Source organism: Bufo gargarizans, chromosome 1, assembly GCF_014858855.1.
Source record: "Bufo gargarizans isolate SCDJY-AF-19 chromosome 1, ASM1485885v1, whole genome shotgun sequence".
Classification (NCBI taxonomy): domain Eukaryota; kingdom Metazoa; phylum Chordata; class Amphibia; order Anura; family Bufonidae; genus Bufo; species Bufo gargarizans.
Window position 1 is genome coordinate 137,971,697 of NC_058080.1, and position 21,213 is coordinate 137,992,909.

Below are 21,213 nucleotides of genomic sequence, written 5' to 3' on the forward strand. Positions count from 1 at the left end.
TGCTAGCCTCAAATGTATGAACCAGTTTGGCTAGCATCCGAAGCCGTTTGGTGGTCTTGTTCAACACCAGCCGTTTGTTAACACATAGATTGTCATAGCTACAAGCCTGTGCTAACAAATCGGACCACAGCATTTCTGCTGACTTGTGCGTGGTGGGGAGGATGGGGTTGAATGTGCAGTGTCTGCTCAAGTGTTGCAGTGTGGGGAAGTCCATACTCACTGTTTGATGAGCGTCCATCTTCGTCCTAGCAGCTGCTTGGAAGAAGTCCATTTTCTCCCGGATCGCTTCTTCCCGACCAGCCGGACTTGTACGCTGCTCCAACGAAGATGGATCTCCTTCAGTGACGTGTCCTCTTCTCCCTCTCAATCACTTGAGCGATGCATTGACCGTGTAAAGCAAATTGCAAAATATGAATTCACAGAATAGATTATAGATTCTCTGCTAAAGATTTTGATCTGCGTTTGGTGCTGTAAGGAAGAGTCGCGTTACCTGTCCCAATTATCAGGTCCTAGACGCTCAGACCACTGACCGTGTCTCTCTTGCCTGATAATTCAGAGTATAACCGACCTCTAGCCTCAAAACCAAACACAGATTTCAAAATCTAAGCAGTGGGCCTGGCTCGCCAATGTAAAGGGGGCATAATAATCACCAATATTATGCGAATATCGATAATTACTATTCATAAATAGGAGGAACCGTCTATTGATGACTCCACCTATTTATACCTTTATATAACACTACTTTCACTATACTTTGGCTTACGCTAATCAATACGCTAGCTGCATGCGCCTTACTAAACTAACTATCGCTAATAACCACACATTACACAGATAGTTGTACATAAAACACAGTATTTATTAATACCAACAATACACTACGCACAAAATACACTAACAATACAGTACTATAAATACAGCACTAAACTACACTACACAATTCCCAAATTCCACCCACAAACTAACTATAAAATACACTCACACGTATCAGCAGCCCACCCCACCTGTCTAATTCTATCCCTAAGGTACGACGAGGGTTAACGGTGGCACTGAAGGGGTGTATGAAGGCCACCAACACGAAGTTGTGGCAGACGGGGAAGGTTCCCATGGCAACAGGACGTCTTCTCAGGCGTCCTGCTGTCCATGGTGCTGAACAGATCTATGCTAAAGGCATAGATCTGTTCAGACAAAGTGTAAGTAAAATACAGTACAGTACAATATATAGCGTACTGTACTGTATTATACAGACATCAGACCCAATGGATCTTCAAAAACCAAAAAAATGTAAAAAAAATTAGAAAAAAGTTAAGATAAAAAAAAGCATTTATCACTGAATAAAAATTAAAAAAATAAAATACACTACACATATTAGGTATCGCCGCGTCCGTAACGACCTGACCTCTATAAAATGGTCATGTTACTTTCCCCGCACGGTGAACGCCATAAAAATAAAAAATTAAAAACTAGGAGAAAATTGAACTTTTGCCCACCTTACTTCCCAAAAAAGGTAAAAAAAGTGATCAAAAAAGTTGCATGTACGCCAAAATAGTACTAATCAAACCATCATCTCATCCCGCAAAAAATTAGACCCTACTCAAGATAATTGCCCAAAAACTGAAAAAACTATGGCTCTTAGACTATGGAAACACTAAAACATGATTTTTTTGGTTTCAAAAATGAAATCATTGTGTAAAATTTACATAAATAAAAATAAAGTATGCAAATTAGGTATCGCTGCGTCCGTATTGACCGGCTCTATAAAAATATCACATGATCTAACCCCTCAGGTGACCACCGTAAAAAAATAAAAATAAAAACAGTGTAAAAAAAGCCATTTTTTGTCATCTTATGTCACAAAAAGTGTAATAGCAAGCGATCAAAAAGTCATATGCCAATCAAGCCGTCATATGCCAATCAAAATTTAAAAATGAAGTTATTGTATAAAACTTAAATAAATAAAAAAATTGTATACATATTAGGTATCGCCGCGTCCGTAACAACCTGCTCTATAAAATTACCACATGATCTAACCTGTCAGATGAATGTTGTAAATAACAAAACAAAAAAAGTGCCAAAAAAGCTATTTCTTGTTACATTGCCGCACAAAAAGTGTAATATAGAGCAACCAAAAATCATATGTACCAACAATACTGCCACCCTATTCCGTACTTTCTAAAATGGGGTCACTTTTTTGGAGTTTCTACTCTAGGGATGCAACAGGGGGGCTATAAAATGGGACATGGCGTCAAAAAAAAAAAAAAAGCAAAATCTGCCTTCCAAAAACCGTATGTCATTCCTTTCCTTCTGCGCCCTGCCGTGTGCCCGTACAGCAGTTTATGACCACATATGGGGTGTTTCTGTAAACTACAGAATCAGGGCCATAAATAATGAGTTTCGTTTGGCTGTTAACCCTTGCTTTGTAACTGGAAAAAAAATATTAAAATGGAAAATCTGCCAAAAAAGTGATATTTTGAAATTGTATATCTATTTTCCATTAAATCTTGTGCAACACCTAAAGGGTTAACAAAGTTTGTAAAATCAGTTTTGAATACCTTGAGGGGTGTAGTTTCTTAGATGGGGTCACTTTTATGGAGTTTCTACTCTAGGGGTGCATCAGGGGGCTTCAAATGGGACATGGTGTCAAAAAAACAGTCCAGCAATATCTGGCTTCCAAAAACCATACAGTGCACCTTTCACTCTACGCCCCGCTGTGTGGCCGTACAGTAGTTTGCGGCCACATATGGGGTGTTTCTGTAAACGGTAGAGTCAGGGCAATAAATTTACAGTCTTGTTTGGCTGTTAACCCTTGCTTTGTTAGTGGAAAAAATGGGTTCAAATGGAAAATTAGGCAAAAAAATGAAATTCTCAAATTTCATCCCCATTTGCCAATAACTCTTGTGCAACACCTAAACAAACCTGTTTGGCTGTTAACCCTTGCTTTGTAACTGGAAAAAAAATATTAAAATGGAAAATCTGCCAAAAAAGTGATATTTTGAAATTGTATATCTATTTTCCATTAAATCTTGTGCAGCACCTAAAGGGTTAACAAAGTTTGTAAAATCAGTTTTAAATACCTTGAGGGGTGTAGTTTAGAGAATGGGGTCATTTTTGGGCGGTTTCTATTATGTAAGCCTCGCAAAGTGACTTCAGACCTGTAGTGGTCACTAAAAATTGGGTTTTTGTAAATTTCTGAAAGATTTCAAGATTTGCTTCTAAACTTCTAAGCCTTGCAAAATATCATTCCCAAAATAATTCAAACATGAAGTAGACATATGGGGAATGTTAAGTCATCACAATTTTTGGGAGTATTACGATGTATTACAGAAGTAGAGAAACTGAAACTTTGAAATTTGCTAATTTTTCCAAATTTTGGGTAAATTAGGTATTTTAATATGCAAAAAAATTTTTTTTTTTTACTTCATTTTACCAGTGTCATGAAGTACAATATGTGACGAAAAAACAATCTCAGAATGGCCTGGATAAGTCAAAGTGTTTTAAAGTTATCAGCACTTAAAGTGACACTGGTCAGATTTTCAAAAAATGGCCAAGTCCTTAAGGTGAAATAGGGCTGAGTCCTTAAGGGGTTAAGGACCTTGTCCTCACTAGGCTCCTGGGACATCTACCATGCTATAGATTGTACTCTTCATACTTGATTGATGTGTAATAACCCTCATGTTTTCTGTTAGGAATTACTCCTAGTTGTATTTCATTTAATGTTTTGTTCCAAAATAAGATATGTAAACTAATACCATGTCAACTCTTCCACTGTATTGATCTGTGTAATTGAATATGGTATTTCAATAAAAATTATGTTTAATAAAATAATAAATATATTTTTACACAATTAAAGCATTTTTGAGAAAAATTACATTTTGCTGCACCATTTATTGAAAACCATATTTGTTTTATTTTATTGCCTCATTTTTTGCTGTATGAGTTGTTTTAATTGGTACAGTTTTGGCGTATATAGTACTTTCTGATCACTCACGCTTTTTGTGAAGCACAATGTGACCAAAAAATGGCTGTTCTGGCACAGTTTTAAATGGGTTATCCTGGAAAAGACATTGATGTCTTACCCTCAGCATAGGTCATCATTATCACATCAGCAGGGGTCCATGTCCGGGTAGCCTCGCTGATCAGCTGTTTCAGGGAACCGCTGTGCTCACAGGAGCTCTGCAGGCTCCCAGCAGCTTTCCAAGGAGAGCGCTGTACATTATATAGTGGCAGTGCTTGGTGTTGCAGCTGACCTCCATTGAATTGAATGGGGCTGAGCTGCAACTAGGTCATGTAAGCAATGTACAGTGATGTCACTGGCCTAGGAGGAGACTGCGGTGCTCAAAGCTTCTTCTAAGGCCTCTTGCACACGAACGTTGGGCATCCATTCCATGCATTGGGGACCGCAATATGCAGTCCCTAATGCACGGGCCACGTCCGTGCGGCGGCCGGGACAGATAGAGACCCATTCAACTTGAATGGGTTTGTGATCCATCCGAACAAGTTTTATTTTTTTGCACTGCGGAGGCACGGACAGAAACAGCACGGAAGCACTCTGTAGTGCTTCCATGGGGTTCCAATCCGTGCTTCTATTCCAAATCTTCGTGATTGCAGACCCGCCGTATGCAGGCCACAATACGGCCACGTGCACACAACGTTTGTGTGCAAGAGGTCTTATAGGGGGATCTGACTCCGCAGCAGGGAAACCACCAGGCCAGTACCTCCTGGAGTAATCTCTGTTAGGCCGCTTTCACGTCCTGCTTCTTCTCCTTCTCCTCTCTCCTCTTATTTTTCCTCCACTCCACCTTCCACTATGCTGTCGTCGCGTTCATCTGGCAAAAGGCAGGCTTCTGTGGCCCAAGTGTTCGAACGTAAAAAGTTGATGACGCCGGATAACCCTCTTGCCTAATAGCTAACCGCTGGCTTGTCGTAACGGCTAGCCCGCCAACTACTGCCATATACATTTGTGGACTCAGAGGCCTTTGGAACATTTGTTCCCATTGGCACACCGCAATGGAACATCTCCAGAAGAAAATATTTCTCCCAGAAGGGCATCCTAGAGCTATATGGCCATGTTCAGCATCAAGTGAATGTATCTCTGGCACACAGTGTCAGTGCCAAGATACATCTGACTACAGACACGTGGTCTAGCAAACACGGGCACGGAAGGTACATAACTTTTACTGCCCACTGGGGGAACCTTCTGACGGCTGTCAAACATGCAACCAGTGGCACCCATGTGGATTTGGTGTTATCGCCACGAATTGCAGGCAGGCCTGCCTCTTCTTCTCCTCCTCCTACTCCATCCCTCGTCTCCTCCTCAGCTGACTCCTCCTTTTCCACTAGTACCGCCTCTTCCGCAGCACCCCGCCAAGCTCCCCAGAACCTATTCAACATGCCAGATGAGACATTGCCATACTGTGCTGCGGCTGTTGTGCCTGGAAGCCAAGAGCCACACCAGTCATGCACTCCTTTCAGCTCTGCGGTCACAGGCCGATCAGTGGCTTACCCCGCTCAATTTGACAGTTGGTAAAGCGGTGGGCAACAACGGTGCCAATCTGCTGAGCACGCTGAAATAGGGCAAAATAACACAAGTGCCATTCATGGCACATGTCCTGAACTTAGTCGTGCAGCGATTCTTTGCCAAATATCCCGGGGTCCAGGACATCTTATGGCAGGCCAGGAAAATCTCTGGTCATTTTACAAGATTTTACACGGCCATGGTTCGCCTTGCTGACATTCAGCGGCGACACCACCTGCCCATCAGACGTCTGATTTGTGACTACCCAAGGCATGGGTAGTCACAAATGCATGGATCTCGGAGGCATGGATCTCGGAGGAATTCAACCCCTGTGATGACCACGTGTAATTGAATTTCCTCATGCCAGCCCACACATATCTGCCACCATCCAGAACAAAAAATGGTCCGTGTCGTATGTATATACAGCAGCATAAAAGGCCTTTTGTCAGGTGAATGCCTAAATTTGGGGGCCTCTACTCCAGTGGCCTACAGTAAAATTTTGATCCAGTGACCTCCAGGCACATAATCACTAGTTCTTTTCTGTCAGGTGAATGCCTAATTTTTTGGGCCCGTTCTGGCCTACAGTAAAATTTTTAGCTGGTGACCGCCTATTGTACCTCCAGCTACATCATCACAAGTTCTTTTCTGTCAGGTGAATGCCTAATTTTTGGGGCCTGTACTGGCCTACAGTAAAAGTTTTAGCCAGTGACCGCCTAATGTACCTCCAGCCACATCATCACAAGTTCTTTTCAGTCAGGTGAATGCTGCCTAATTTTTGGGGCCTGTATTGGCCTACACTAAAATTGTTATCCACTGACCGTCTAATATACTGTACCTCTAGCCACATAATCACTTGTTCTTTTCTGTCAGGTGAATGCCTAATGTTTGGGGCCTGTACTTCACTGGCCTACAGTAAAATTGTTATTCAGTGACCGCCTAATGTACCTCCAGCCACATAATCACTTGCTCTTTTCTGTCAGATGAAGGGCTAATTTTTGGGGCCTGTACTCCCATGGCCTAAAATAAAAAATTTCTAGGCAACAGCAAGGCACATTTTTGAGTTTTCCTTTAAGATGCATAAAAATGGCCCCTGATTAAAATACATATTTTCTATTAGTATTTTTGACATTGACCCCCCTCTGGTATGTCACTGTCCATGTTGTGGGACTATTTGTGCACTTCTCATAGGTGTGTGTAGCCTATTGCATTAGGGTGTGCACCCTAAAGCACAAACACACACGCCGCGCGCGCCCGTGTATATGTATATATATTATATACACACACATACAGTAATATTACCCCTGTACATTATACAGGGGTAATATAACTGAGGAGGGCTATCAGGGGACATTATACAGGGGACAACTAAGGAGGGGTAGCACTGTGGGACAGGGTACATACTTCTTTTTTATAATGCGTTATGGGTCCCGGACCGAAGCAACTGGGCACCAAGTGTAGCTGGCCAGCTAAGACCTGTCCTAGGTTGCTAGTATAGCCTTACATGTGTATACTGCTAAACTTTAATACAGTTCATATGTTTATGTGTTAAAGACAAAAGCAGAGTTATTTACTGTGACATCATTATTTAGATATCATATATTTTTGTCACGGTAGGTAGGTAAGCGGGGAAATAACCAAACACGGGAAAACAAACAGAACAAATGACTAGGCCCAAAAGCTAGGGAGAAAAGGGTCACCTCCTAGCGATCCCTAAAATCTTTCCATAAACTGCTGTGTCCATGTGCATACCCTTAGGGTGGATATGCACATGCCCTTGTGCCTAAAACCTAAACACCCTGGGCAAACCCTAAGCAGGGAAAAGGGAAGAGGCAACCTGCTTCTTCAAATCAGGAAGAAGCAAGTGTCTCCCTAGAGGCCTAGAAAAACACACAAAGGGAAATGAAGGAGAGGACTTATCTTGAGCAGAGCTGGAGCAGACGATCCACCACAAATCAAGAGCTCCCAGGAAAGAACTATAACCCGCACAGGCCACTGGGGGAAGGAGGGATAAATAGCCTCACTAACAATAAAACCCAGTACACCTGAGGTAAGGTGGATCCAGCTCAAACCCAAATCAAAACAAACAAAGAAGTCAGACATGTGCAGCCAGTCTGACAGATCTCCGCACATTCACAGGGCAAGGCGTGACAATTTTGTGTTCACAGAAGCAGAAAAAGATTATATGCCTTTAAGATTCATTTTGTAATGAAAGGTAAGCTCAGTGACACAGCAGAAACAACAGAAAGCATAGTGTTAATCTGTTGTTGCTGGTCAGAAGTCTAGACCAATCACAGCCAGCTTCTCATACAGCAAGAGTTTTCACCGATCACAGCCAGCCTCACAGCCAGCCTGTCTGGGAATTCCCCTAGCAGGAGCTGCTGGATTAATTTACTAACCAGAGAGAGGATCAGAACAGACACACAGTTCCAGTCAGAGTCCAGTTTTATGGGAACAAGAGGCCAAAATAGCGATTTTAAGCAATTATATAATGTTCCTACTGTTAATATTGTGATTAGAACTGTACACTGAACCAGTTATATATGTGTTTACTTACAGTTCCACCAATTGCAACCATACAATTGCAAATTCTAATTGCAACCATACAAGTCAATTGCAAATACAAATTTCATACTGCAAACCGAGTTGAGCAAGCAGAACTATTAGTTAGACCTCAGAAATACCTCTCAGAGAGATCATAAAGTGATTAAATAACTTAAAGTGAGAGTACAGATACTGAAGAGAGAAATATATCCACCATTTTATGTTGAATGACAAGATTGAACAGTTGAACCACCATCTTAATCATATCGCCATTTTGTGATATCTTTTCAACACGTGTTATGTACATGGATTATCTGCTACGGAGGCGGCAGTGTTATATGAAGAAAAGTTGAAGTTAATAAAGAAGTTATTTCAAGCATTTGGTGTGCTCTTTAAACCTACTAATTCCATAGAACGGCGCTAGAGGAATTATAGAGTAATAGACAGTCTGGTTAGACTAAAAGTCAGAGATACCAAAAATTATTCTAATGCCACAGCGCAAAAGGCACTTCATAGTGCTGCGCCTGTCACACCAAGTACCCTTCCAACACTATCACGCCGCTGTCCTCACCTCACTAGCAGGCATGCGGGACAAGCAGCGTAACTTCAACTCTGCCGCCCAGACGGGACCACTCCAAGCCTGGGCCTTAACAGAACACGGCTCTGCCTCCGCCGGGTCCGCCCCCCTATGTGAATTACTAGCTGCCGCCCGCCGGCAGCCCGCAGCCAGGTATTGTAATTTACAGGGTGGAGGCGGCGGCCAGTGTAACAGTTAAAACAGGAATCAGCATAGAGGCGACAGAACCTCAATTTTGAGGCCTGATTAGGGTGTGCCCAGGCACACCCCCTGCGCATGCCTATGGCACAAATATGACCTGAAGGTTTTTCAGGTTCGCCTGCCATTAAAGTGAATGGGGCCCGGCGCGAACATTTGATCGTGAACGCGTGTTTCGTGAAACGTCCCACCCAATGTTCGTCTATCACTATTTAAAATATTGAGCAGTTCTGTCACAAAGAGTTCACTGTTTTCTAGCAGTGTTAATGGTACTTTAATTTTCATTTTGTGCAGATCATCTAATAACCCTTATCTCTAAATTACCAAAAGATCATTCACTCCTATTAAAGACACATTCTTATCAGTAAGATAAGAACTAAGCTTTAATGAGTGTTTATAAGGTCAAAGATAAGGAGCCTGTCAGCTCCCTGCCTGACAGAGCAGAGAGTAATTAAAGATCATTTCTTTCAGGTAGTAGAACTCAAAGCTATGCAGGTAAAAAGGCTCAACATTTTTATTAAAGACCAATTTAAAAAAATAATTTTTAGCTCAAAATAAGCACAATACAATAATACAAAAAGTGTACACAGCCATTAACCTGTAAATATGGGATATGACTGATACTATGACTATAACTGTAGCGATGCATGATACATAGTTGCCACTGTCCTAAAATTTGACTGGACTGTCCCTGAAGTCCTGGCAAATCGGGCTGACCCAGGCCATAAATGGATGGGTAAGTATGGTGATATAACAGGTGCTATAGCTGTATATACATGGGAATTGTCAGTAAATATGATATGACTGGTACTAGAAGAAATGTATACAGTATGGCCATCTCTGCCATTACAGACTGCTGGTACTAACCTAGGGATAGGGCAGGGAAATGAATGAGGGAGAGAGGGAGGAGCAGGGACCACCGGACCCCCCCCCCCCCTTTTAACTCATTCAAATAAAAACTCCGACACCTAAGCTCTTTAACCAATCCTTTACTGGGTGATGATCGGCCACAGCAAAAATTTTTCTTTAACAAAAATGGTAACAAAACACCACCTCCTCCACAGACCATTCCTCCTATGCGGTGTACCACCCTGGATCCCCAGGGCGTACGTACGCCAGTCACTCTTCACCACGACTTGCTTTCCAAATGCCGCCATGGAGGAGGACCGTATCTCAAACGGGGCTCCAACCACCACCCAGCAAACTAAAAGCTTGTTCGATGCCATCCTGTAAACCGGACCAAAATATATCCAGCCCAATCTCCGTGAGGTGCACCCCGTCCGGCCTCATCAAAGATCTATTATCGCCCTCTAACTGCCAATGACGAACCACCACCCCCTTGGAGCGCACAAAGCGAGACATCCGGGAATTTAACGTTCTCCTACACCAGGGATGTCAAACTCGTGGCCCTCCAGCTGTTGCCAAACTACAACTCCCATCATGCCTGGGCATACTACAGCTATCAGGGAATGATGGGAGTTGTAGTTTTGCAACATCTGGAGGGCCATGAGTTTGACATCCATGTCCTACACCGTTCCATAGCCTCCCCATCCCTGGCGCCACGCCAAACCACTCTCGGCACCACCTCTGACCATACCACCACCAGTTCCGGGAAAAAGGCAGGGAAACGCTCCAGGTCAGACCTCATCAAGGCCATTAACTCCAACATCCTCTGGGAACACAGGTCATTCCCACCTGCATGCAGGACCAGAATCACCGGCCCACCGATCCACGCCCAATCTCCACCACCTCCGGCAACACCTGAGACCATTTCAACCCCCGAAGCCCCCTCCAATGAACCTCCACTTCCCTGAATCCCAGGCTGCGACCTCCCGGCCTGCATTCGGCCCTCTGCGCCGCCCAGAAGATGTATGAATGCCCCACCAGACCACCGGACGGGCGATTCCTGAAAAGAAAAAAGAATTAGTAAAACACCACAAGCAACTTACTCAAACTCGCCATTTTATTTTATTTTTTTATTTATGTGTGTTATTAATCCACCAATAACTCTGGTCGCACATACCGCGCAAAACAGGCAGACCGCCAACGCCCAATACGCATGACCTCCGACTCCGGCAAACACGCCCTAGCTGCTTCCGTTGCCGCGCCTATCCTAAAGGAATGGGTACCGAACTCGCCCGGATCGAAACCCAACTCCGCCAAACATTTACGCAACACCGATGCGAACTGGAATTTAGTCAAGGGGGACCCATCCGCATGCGCGAAAAAATTCCCCCCACTAACCCTCAGTGACCTATACTCCGCCACCAACCGCACCGGGCACGCCCCACTCACCACCGGAAGAATGGGCAACCACACCCCCTTGCCAAGCTGATCAGTCTTGGAACAACGAACACGAATACGCAACGCATTATTATTAAGAATCACATCTGACACCAACAAACCCCCAGTACGAGAGGCCGAAGGCGCCACCAGTTCCCCCACTCGCAAAGCCGCAAAAAAGGCAACCCCAAAACAAGCCGCAACTAACGCCCGCTCGAATTCTGAAGAACACACAACCCGACACACAGCCACCAACCTACCCAGCAAACTGAATGACATCGGCCGCCTACTATCGCGCCCCACATATTCCTTCTGCCACCCCTTCATAGCCTGACGGATCAAAAACGTCTTCGTAACATCCGGCCACCCGCATAACTTAAAATAAAAAGCCACCCCTGCCAACTTACGCCGTGCCACCGGAGCAGACACCCCTCGGCCGCGCAACCCAAACAACCACTCCACTGTAACCTCCAAACGCGCGTCATCCTTGGATGCCACGTCCCTATCACCTCTCACCACCAACCACTCAGCCCAGGCCTTACCATGCGCCCGCCAAGTGGCTGGAGTCACCGAAGAGCTGACCAGCGTCATCAATTGTTGAGAACCAGCCGCCACAGGAAATCCGGGCAAGCCAATCCATCCATCTCCGCCTCCGGATGAAGATCCCGAAAAACCTGCCAACGAAACCGAGAGAGAGCATCAGCAATCCTGTTATCCACCCCCGGAACGTGGCGGGCCCTGAAATAAATGTTACGTTCCAAGCACCGAAGTACCAAATGCCGAAGTAACGCTAAGACCGGCAGCGACGAGGACGACAACCTGTTAATACACTGAACCGTACCCAGGTTATCCGACCAAAAGCACACATGCCGATTCTCCAACCTATCACCCCAAATCTCCACCGCCACCACAATGGGGAACAATTCCAACAATGTCAGGTTACTCACCAAACCCTTAGCCCTCCATTCCTCCGGCCACGGGGACGCGCACCATTCCTTACCCAACACCGTACCAAATCCACAGGAACCAGCCGCATCAGACCACAACTCTAACTCACAACTAGATATTTCTTGGGAAATATAACAAGTATGGCCATTGTAAGAACTCAAAAACTCGCGCCACACCCTCAAATCAGCCTTGAGAGACGCCGTCAGACGTATCTGATGCCGAGGAGAAACCACCCCTCTCGATGCCAACGACAATCGACGCGAAAAAACCCGCCCCATCGGCATAACCCGACACGCAAAACACAACAAACCCCGCAACGACTGCAACTGCCTAAGAGTCACCTTCCGGACCACCAAAAACCCCTCAATCAAAGCCTTAAGCCCGACTAACTTGTCTTGAGGCAAACGAAAAACCATAGCCACGGAATTAAAAAAAGACAACCGCGTCACCGGACCTTCCGTCTTTTCAGCCGATATGGGAACCCCAAAACGCTCCATCAAGGACAAAAAGGAAGACAAGAGAGACTGACAAGCTCCATCGCCCCCCGGTGCGACAAACAAGAAATCACCGAGATAATGAATAACTGACGAACAACCAGACTCCACACGCACCACCCACTCCAAGAATGTACTAAACAACTCGAAATAGTGGCACGAAATGGAGCACCCCATGGGCAAACAGGTATCGTAATAGAAAAACCCCTCAAAACAACCCCCAAGCAAATGAAAACAATCTGGATGGATAGGCAAAAGCCTGAACGCAGATTCCACGTCCGACTTAGCTAAGAGGGCCCCCCTTCCCGCCTCACGCACTAGCGACACCGCCCGATCAAAAGATACATACGACACAGATGCCTCCTCCTGAAGGATAGCATCATTCACAGATGCGCCCTTCGGATGAGACAAGTGATGTATCAGGCGAAATTTGCCCGGCTCTTTTTTGGGAACAACACCCCACGGGGAAACCCTCAGATTTGAAAAAGGGGGGTGAACAAAGGGGCCCCTAATCCTGCCCGCTGCCACCTCCTTCTGCAGCTTCTCCCTAAGGGCCTCCGGAAACTCCCTCGCCGATTTAAGATTGTCCGAAAGAACCAGGGATCTATTAAGGACAAAAGGTATGAAAAAACCCTCCGAAAACCCCTTCCGCAAAACGTCCGCCGCCCTCCTATTGGGGTACCGTTTGAGGCCCCAGCACCAGTGGCCGCCCCTGGAAAGGAAGGGGGGCGAGGCGCCGTCATCAAACGGAGCCAAACATCCGTGGCCTTCACCCCCCACCCCAGCTCCGGCTGAAGCGCCAACCGTCTACGAAATTCCTCATCGTACTTCCACCAAGCACTACCCCCATGCGCCTTATACGCACTATACACCGTATCCATGTAAATAAACAACTCCGCGCACCGCTCCGGATGCTTCTGGCCCATAACACACCCCAACACCGCAAACGCCTGCAACCAATTATTCATCGTTCGTGCAACCTTCATCCGCTTATCATAAGGCTTGTCCACAAAGCGCCTCTCCTTATCCACACCATGCTGATCAACCGACACCAAAGACCATATGTCCACATATTGGTGAGACCAAATCTTCTCCCTAACTGACTCCTCCAAATGAGCCCCCAAAGGACTGACCCCACAAAAACATGAATCCTTATGGATACCTGCTAACACCACAGAGGCCTTCGCCACCTGCGGAGGCGCCACCCCCGGAACCTACGCCCCACCCTCAATCGGACCCGCAAGAGGAACAGGTGAAACCACGGGCAACCTATCTAACAAAGACTTCAATAAAGACTCTAAACCCGTATTACACCCACCCGCTCCCCACGCCCCCACATATTGGTACTCACCAGGAACCGGTACCTGCCGCCGGACCCCCCGCAGGTACAGGCACAGCCTCCCTGTGTACTGCCACCGAAGCCAGGCTCGGGACCCTGGAAACTTCACCAACCGCCAGTCGTCCACGCCCGGAACGCGGTGTCCTGACAGACTCCTCCGATACGCCCGAAGACCCCTCTGAGGAGGATGGGGAACGCCACCTGGAGGATCTGGACCACCTGCTGTACCGGGAGGACCTGGAATGCCGACTGGAACGACGTCTGCGGCGGCTGCGCCCCCCCCCGCCTCCTGCCTTCTCTGGAGGAAGTGGGGGACAAAGATCGCTCCCTGTGCCTGCCCGTATCCACTGCCGGTGCCGCTGGGAAAGTAGTGGGAGGTACTGATGTAAGGGGGGGTTGAGGACCAGGCTCCAAAACTGCAGTCCCACACATTAAAGATGGACCCCCAGTAAGGGGGGCCCTCCCCCCCGACATGTCAACCCCCACAGAGGGAGGTGGGCCAACTAATGCTGCCAAAGGGGGGCAAAAATAGGATGGAGGGACCACTTGGAAAGGTGGAGGAGTGATGGGGCAGTCATCCGGCGCCCCATCGCTAGATTGACGAGCCCCCATGAAACTGGCACCACTCGCCTGCCACGCCGGGACACCAGAGCCCGCCGCGGGAGAAACCGGAAGGGGAGGGGCCAAGACGCGACCTACTTCCGGTCCCGACCCCAATGCCGGCACACAGGGGGAGGGAGAAGCCGCCGCAACCATAGGGGAGGGAAACACAGGCCGCAGCCTAGCCGGGGGGCGGCGATTACGGGCCGAGCGCCGCGGACCTCGAGGCACCTCAGGAGGTGGGAACTCACCAAGCGGCATACCAGGCGGAAGAAACGGGGCAGACACATGAGGGACGGAGGCAGGGGAAGGATCGAAGCTGCGCAAAAAGGATCGCAGCCATCCTTCCCCCTCCGCCTGTAAACGCGCCAGGAGAGAAGCGTGCAGCGCATCGTCACCTGCGGACATCTCTAGAGTCAAGCCAGCGGTAAGTACTCACCAACTCGCTTACCCTGTCAAGAGGAAGTCCTCTCCCCTACACTCCCCTATATATACCTCCCCTAAACCTCCTCCCACCGTCTCTCCCACTTTCCTAACACTCCACCTCCCACTTCCATTAACCCCTTCCTATCCTCCCTACCAAACACTACCCGGCCTATACTCCTCCAACCAGGGAAATTAAGGAGAGGGAAGAGGGGACCAACAGTCCCTCATCACCTTCCCTATCCTGTCGGGTGCTCTCCAGACTATTTATTACAGGCCTCGACTGCTGCTACTGGACTTTCTAGCCTGCCCCTGCTGTATCCAGCCCACCACTGTTTTACTCTATGCCTTGCAGGGGATGCCAGGCAACCCAGCGCTCAGTGATATCCTCCCTTCTCCTTCCCTTTCCCATGCAGGTATCATATCCAGCAGGTCCCTAGAATGTACTGAATGGAAGGCCACGTGCAGCGGGCTCCTCCTGCTCAAACAATTTTAGATTTTGCTGCCCCTTTGCTGCTATTTGAATTAGAAAGCAGTTGGAGGATGAAGCAGCTGCCAAAGAGGATCTCTAGTCCTCCAGAAGTAAGAGGAGGGAAGGAGAAGATGGCAGTTCCAGAAGGACAGAGCAAGAGTGAAAAAAAGGAGAGATAGCAAACCCATGGCACAAAGTAACCACCAAGTAAGTAGTGCCCGTCACACAGCATTGTTTATAAAAACTCATGCCAAAGAATTTGGAAGAGAGGGTATGTAATGGGTCCAGGAGCTGTGCATGGTTCATACATGGTGGTGTCAGCCAATCTGAATTGTTAGACAGAAGATGGGGGCTCCACCTTTTTCCTCCAGCAAAGGTCACACACTAGGCCCTTTAATCTGAAAAGGTCCACATGTCCCATATGAGTAGACCAGTGCTGTAAACCACACATGATAGTTCAAGGCCCTGTTAAGTATTTTACATTGGAGCCCAGGAGCTTAAAGTTAGTCATCTAGATTTAGGGCTCATGCACACGATCGTATGTATTTTGTGATCTGCAAAACACAGAGGAGTACGCAAAAAAAAACAATGACACCTGTGTGACATCCGCATTTTTTGAGAATTCATTGTAACAATGCATGTCCTTGTCCGCCATTGTAACAATGCCTGTCCTTGTGGAATGGACTTGCGGACATTTAAATACTGAATGCACACAGTCATTTAGTTTTAGTTTTTTAAGGCCCATTGAAATGAATGGTTCTGCATTAGGGCCACAAAAAAAAAATGAACCGATACGGACAAAAAATACGTTCATGTCTATGAGCCCTTAAAGAGTTTTTCTAATAAAGACATATTTCCGCTCAGTCAAACCATAAGTTATATGACTATAGATCTTGAAACTGGCGCTGGTGACAAGAACAGCAAGAAGAGACTCCATCCTCCTGGTCTTTCTCCGATATAGTCTCTGTAGTTCTTATCTGATATATAGGCAGGTAAGGAATGGGAAATGAAATGCTGCAGTCAAGATTTTTTATATTTTTATTTTTTATTTATTTTTTTTAGGGGAAAAGGGGAGGGAAGAAAAGGGGAAGGGAAGATCATTATTAATTTTTTGGGAAACATTTTTTATTTTATTTTTTTATGGAGGGGGATAAGGGAGAGAAAGGGAAGGGAGAAATGGGGAAGGGAAGTTTGTTTTTGTTTTTTTTTTTTTTTTTTTTTTGTTTTTGGGGAAAGGTTAAAATTTTCAGTTTTTTTTTTTTTCCTGGCAGGTGGCAGTACAGGATGGTGCTTGACGGTTCGCCTTCACACTGGCTCTTTTTCCAGAGGCTCTCTAGATTTCATTTTCCTCCAGAACATGCAGATGCTGAAAAAAGAAAATCTATCAGTTATTTGATATTCGCTACTTACATGTCAGCTCTGAGTGAAATGTGTGCACAGATCCTCCAATGTTTTTTCTTACATTAGCTGCTTATCAGTCCACTGACATTATAACATGTCTGGCCTTGTAATATGCACCAAAATTATCATGAAGCGTTCAGTATTGTGATAAATCTGGAGCATCTAGTGACTGCCTGGACTAAGTTTACACTGTGTAATGTGTAACATTTATCTAAAATAATACGCCTGTTCCACAGAGTATCTTATAAATGCTACCTACCATATGCCAGCGATCAGCATGATGGTGACGGAGCCGGCCACAGATATTGCTATGAGGGAAGCATTGTTGTTCCGTAGCTCCTCTAGAAGTGGCGGCTCAGGCGCTGTGATGTCAAGCACATCAGGAAGTGTAGGGCGAGGATGGTATTTTTTTGTCGCCTGTTCCGATCCGCTGATAACTAAATGAAGAAAACAATTACATTAATAGTTAATTCCATGAAGAGAACGATAATGACATTGTAGTGTATCTTATACATGAAATAACATGAAATATATGTCAGAATATCAGAATCGTCTGCATCATGGAGGCTCAGAAGTACTGTCAAAGCCAAAAGTGGCTTCAAAATACAGAAATGGCAGAAATGGCTAAAATCTTTCCATTATAGGTCTTTTCCTTACAAATACTAATGTAAAATACCCCACATTATAGGTGACAATTCAGATGTTAAGACTTAGATCCTTTCTCACTAATTATCACCCACAAGTAGATATGAATCCTGTGTATACTAATATTACCACTCAGCATAGTGCCAGTAATAATATGTCCTTACCTGCCACGTTATAGGTGATCTTACTCACTGGCACCTCAGAGTCCAGGATGGTGGTACACGTGTACCGTCCGGAGTCCCCCATCTGTACGCCCTTGATCACTAGATAGGGCTCCCGGGTGATTTTGGGATTGTGTTCACGATGCTATAGAAAAAATATGGAGAATTATTAAAGCCTCAGATATCACAACTATTTATAATACAATATTTGTAATTTATCATAGCCATATCATTAAAAATTACTGATGATAATTTGCTGACATGACAGAAAGTCGGATTTTAGACCATATTAAGCAGCCTGGTGATGATATTGGGTGAAAGGACTTTCTGCAAAGGAATACGTTTGGGAAGCGCTGCCTTAACATGATGGTCGTAAAACTCAAACTGAACAATCTCCCAATTTTACCCTTATTTTCTTGGAAATCTGCATTGTACTTACCAGGGTGAACACGTTGTTATAGGTTTCCTCCAGCCTCGCGTACCATTCAAAAGTACAGTCCAGAATTAGTTCTTCATATTCTGGGATTTTTATATTTATCTCTAGAAAAACAGGAAAATGAAAGAAGATATTATAGAAGTAATTGTGTAGATATTCTGTCCTGCATTTAGGGGTTGTCTCAATAACACGTCTCCTTCTATAAGACCTAATAGGAAATACGGCCATCATAGAGGAGACTGATAGCAACTGGTTATAATCCGCTATCTCCTCACCTCCACAGTTTACAGTCTCTGCCAGGTGAGACTTGTGATCTTTACATGGAGAGCAGGACCGTCCAGTTTTCAGATCTGAGAAAAGAAGAAAGAAATGAAATGTGAGCCGAGCATTAAAGACACTTATAATATTAGAATAAATATGATAATCATGTGCTGGTATCTATCACCCCTCTGTCACCTGCACATGGACAGTATACTGTACAGGCTGCCACAAATCACCCTTCTAGACTGCTTGTGGACTGAATCATATTAATTTAAATATCCTCCTGCTTTGGAAAGTCTGGTGCATACCAGTGACTGGTATATTTAGTGTACGGTAAGGATTTGGGGTCCTATATATTTAATAATGTACTATATGAATGTAGATGTAAGAATAGAAACTTCTACTTTACCGAAACATCTGTTGGAGGTGCATAGGCAGCTGCATCTCTCCAAGTAGTCTGTGAAAAGAGGAGACATCATATAATAGTCAGCGAGTGCTGTGTAAAGTGCCTATGTAGTGCTGCTCACCTCTGTATAATAGGCACAGTACCAACAGTTTACACATAGTTTACACAGACTAGTGGGAAAGGTCCATTGGCATGCATTATTATACTGTAATTCTAGTTTCTCTGGCCTATAATAGAAATCTTATACTGTACCTTGATTTTTTGGAGGGCCCCCGGCGCAGACAACCTTCTCCTCGGAGCAGGTCTTACAGTTGGTGTAGGTTTGCACCATTAATCCTGGGGAAATGCACTTGTGTTATAACCTTCCAATCTTATAGATAATAATAATGACAAGAAGCTGAATCTGGTATAAAATGTACTTACCACAGCTGTCTGCACCTGAGGAATGGAGAAGAAAGAAGACATTACTGACCGTTCTCATTGTCAGACTCAGAAACCTCTAATCTCTGGGTCTCCTTATTATTACATGATGTCAGTGCCTATGTGTTCGTCACTTTGTTTTCTAGATTTCCATTGACAGAAATCTCTGAGCCACCCCAGAACGTTCCAGGCCTCTATAGAGCGCAGCAGCTCCTAGTGCAAACATCCCTGGCAGCCAATCAGATGTCAGCTTTTATATGTCCTGTACAGGGTAGGAGATAACAGCAGTGATCTGACTGGTGGCTGTGGGGATCTCTAGTTTGGGTCTACATTACTATTACTACAAGAGGCCTGTGTGTGTAATGCATTTATATGTCATATTATAGCACATGTTATATCTAGAAGAACTCACCTTGTTTATTTGGACACCTCCCTAAAAGTGAGAAATAAAGAAATGCAGAATTACTGATAGAAAACAATAGAGAACAGAAATCCCCTGTATATCAGGGCTCTATCTATAACACTGCAACAATACAAAAGAAAACTGCACGCATAGCAATTACCCAGTATAGAACATTTTATTCCAATCGCTCCCTCCTGTCACTAGGCTGTAGGGAAAGGTAAACGAGCAGAAAACATCCTCTCTGACAACCTACCAGACACGTAGAAGATAAGTACAATGGTAGACAGAAGAGGATTCCACTTACGTTGTTTTGAGTCCTGGACGATAACCTTGAGCTTTTCTTTGAGTCGCTGGAAATGGAGTCCAATGATGTGAAGAAGCTGGACCTCTAAGATATATAAAGAGGAGAAGAATGAGAGTCCGATCCCCTCATCTATCAGTCTGAGCCCCCAACACACTAATTCCTATTAATAAGAGAAGTAGAATTTACACCTACGTATAAGATATTGTACTTACCCTTAAAACCTATATCCTGGATGACGTCCACAGATTTTTTATATTCAGACGCAATTTCGGATATAGCATATTTATCTGGAAGGAAAATAATGGTACAATCATTATCTATCTATCTATCTGTAGATTATATGAAATAGAGATAATAGTAATAATATAATTACCCAGTATGCCGACTTCATCCTCAAGGTAGTCCAGGACTTTTTTCTCGGTGACTTTGGCAAACCGCTTGATGTTCACATAGGCTTCTATGGAGTCAATGTCATCGACTTGGCTTTTGATAAAGGTGTTGAATTCTTCCATAGCCATTTTCCCTCTGGAGTCGCATGGTATGCAACAGAGAGACAGTCCGATGAAGACAGATGTTACGACCAGTAGAAGCCACATGGTCTGGATAGAACCAGTCATTTTTCGTAAAATCGCTTCCTGTAGCAAATAATCGCTAAGGACGCAAGAGAGCAGAACTATGTCCCACTGAGAAGACAACAGCACTGCACAGGTTATAGCATCGGTGCCGGTTAAGAGACATTTGTCTTTATGACATCATCAGAATATGCAAATGAGGCTCTGAAACAAGCAATTGGATTGGTGGAAAATGGGATTATGACATCATCACATGAATATGCAAATAAGGCTCTGGAACAAAAACGATTGGATTGGTGGAAAATGTAACCACCGTATGAATATGCAAATTAGGCTCCAAAACAAATAAGCCATTGCATTCGTGGAAAATGTAATTATGACATAATCATATGCTAATGATTCTCTGGAACATGAGTTGTTAGAAGGAGTAAATAAGTATGTTCACAAAAAAAACTTTTTTTAAATATCACAAATAATACATATAATGACATTCTTTACAGAATATACATATCAAACAAGGTTCCCAGAATGATGTACCCAGGGGCAGAGCTGGAGAAAGGGGGGAGGGCTGTTGCAAGTGGGTGCATATGCCCCGGGTGCCGAGTCTGTAGGAGGCACCTGGGCGGGCACAGTCTTCTGAACATGTCTCGCATGACATCACAACAAAGAGGTTTTAGGTGGAAGGTGGAAGCAGAGCACCGGAGCTGCCTGCTGCAGTGAGCCAGTCTATACTGGTGCTGCGCCTCTACCTCTTCTCCTCTCCACTCACTAAAAGCACATATATGGATAGAAACTGCTCTACAGGACAGGAGGTACT

The 21,213-nt window shown here is 45.0% G+C and overlaps 1 protein-coding gene and 1 long non-coding RNA gene across 2 annotated transcripts; both read right to left on the reverse strand.

The window, feature by feature from the left end:
* Nucleotides 1-16,619: 16,619 nt before the first annotated feature.
* Nucleotides 16,620-19,184, reverse strand: LOC122937874 (izumo sperm-egg fusion protein 1-like). Its single transcript, XM_044293069.1, has 8 exons — nucleotides 19,121-19,184; nucleotides 18,950-19,033; nucleotides 18,701-18,748; nucleotides 18,306-18,380; nucleotides 18,034-18,134; nucleotides 17,598-17,739; nucleotides 17,048-17,225; nucleotides 16,620-16,753 (listed from the first exon to the last, which is right to left on the reverse strand). Exons 1-8 carry the CDS (start codon nucleotides 19,176-19,178, stop codon nucleotides 16,693-16,695), a joined length of 747 nt encoding a protein of 248 aa, XP_044149004.1. The 5' UTR covers nucleotides 19,179-19,184; the 3' UTR covers nucleotides 16,620-16,692.
* A 342-nt stretch (nucleotides 19,185-19,526) lies between these two features.
* LOC122937937 lies at nucleotides 19,527-20,237 on the reverse strand. The gene is made up of 4 exons (XR_006389954.1): nucleotides 20,198-20,237; nucleotides 20,037-20,111; nucleotides 19,825-19,908; nucleotides 19,527-19,550 (listed from the first exon to the last, which is right to left on the reverse strand). It is a non-coding gene; the product is annotated as an uncharacterized LOC122937937 (long non-coding RNA).
* Between the last annotated feature and the right edge of the window lie 976 nt (nucleotides 20,238-21,213).

Coding starts and splice junctions, on each gene's coding strand:
- LOC122937874 (XM_044293069.1), bottom strand. CDS start 19,178: ATGAGAACGGTCAGTAATGTCTTCTTTCTTCTCCATTCCTCAGGTGCA. Junction 17,740..18,033: donor ATAACAACGTGTTCACCCTG/GTAAGTACAATG, acceptor TTTTTTCTATAG/CATCGTGAACACAATCCCAA. Junction 17,226..17,597: donor GATCACCTATAACGTGGCAG/GTAAGGACATAT, acceptor TTCTTCATTTAG/TTATCAGCGGATCGGAACAG.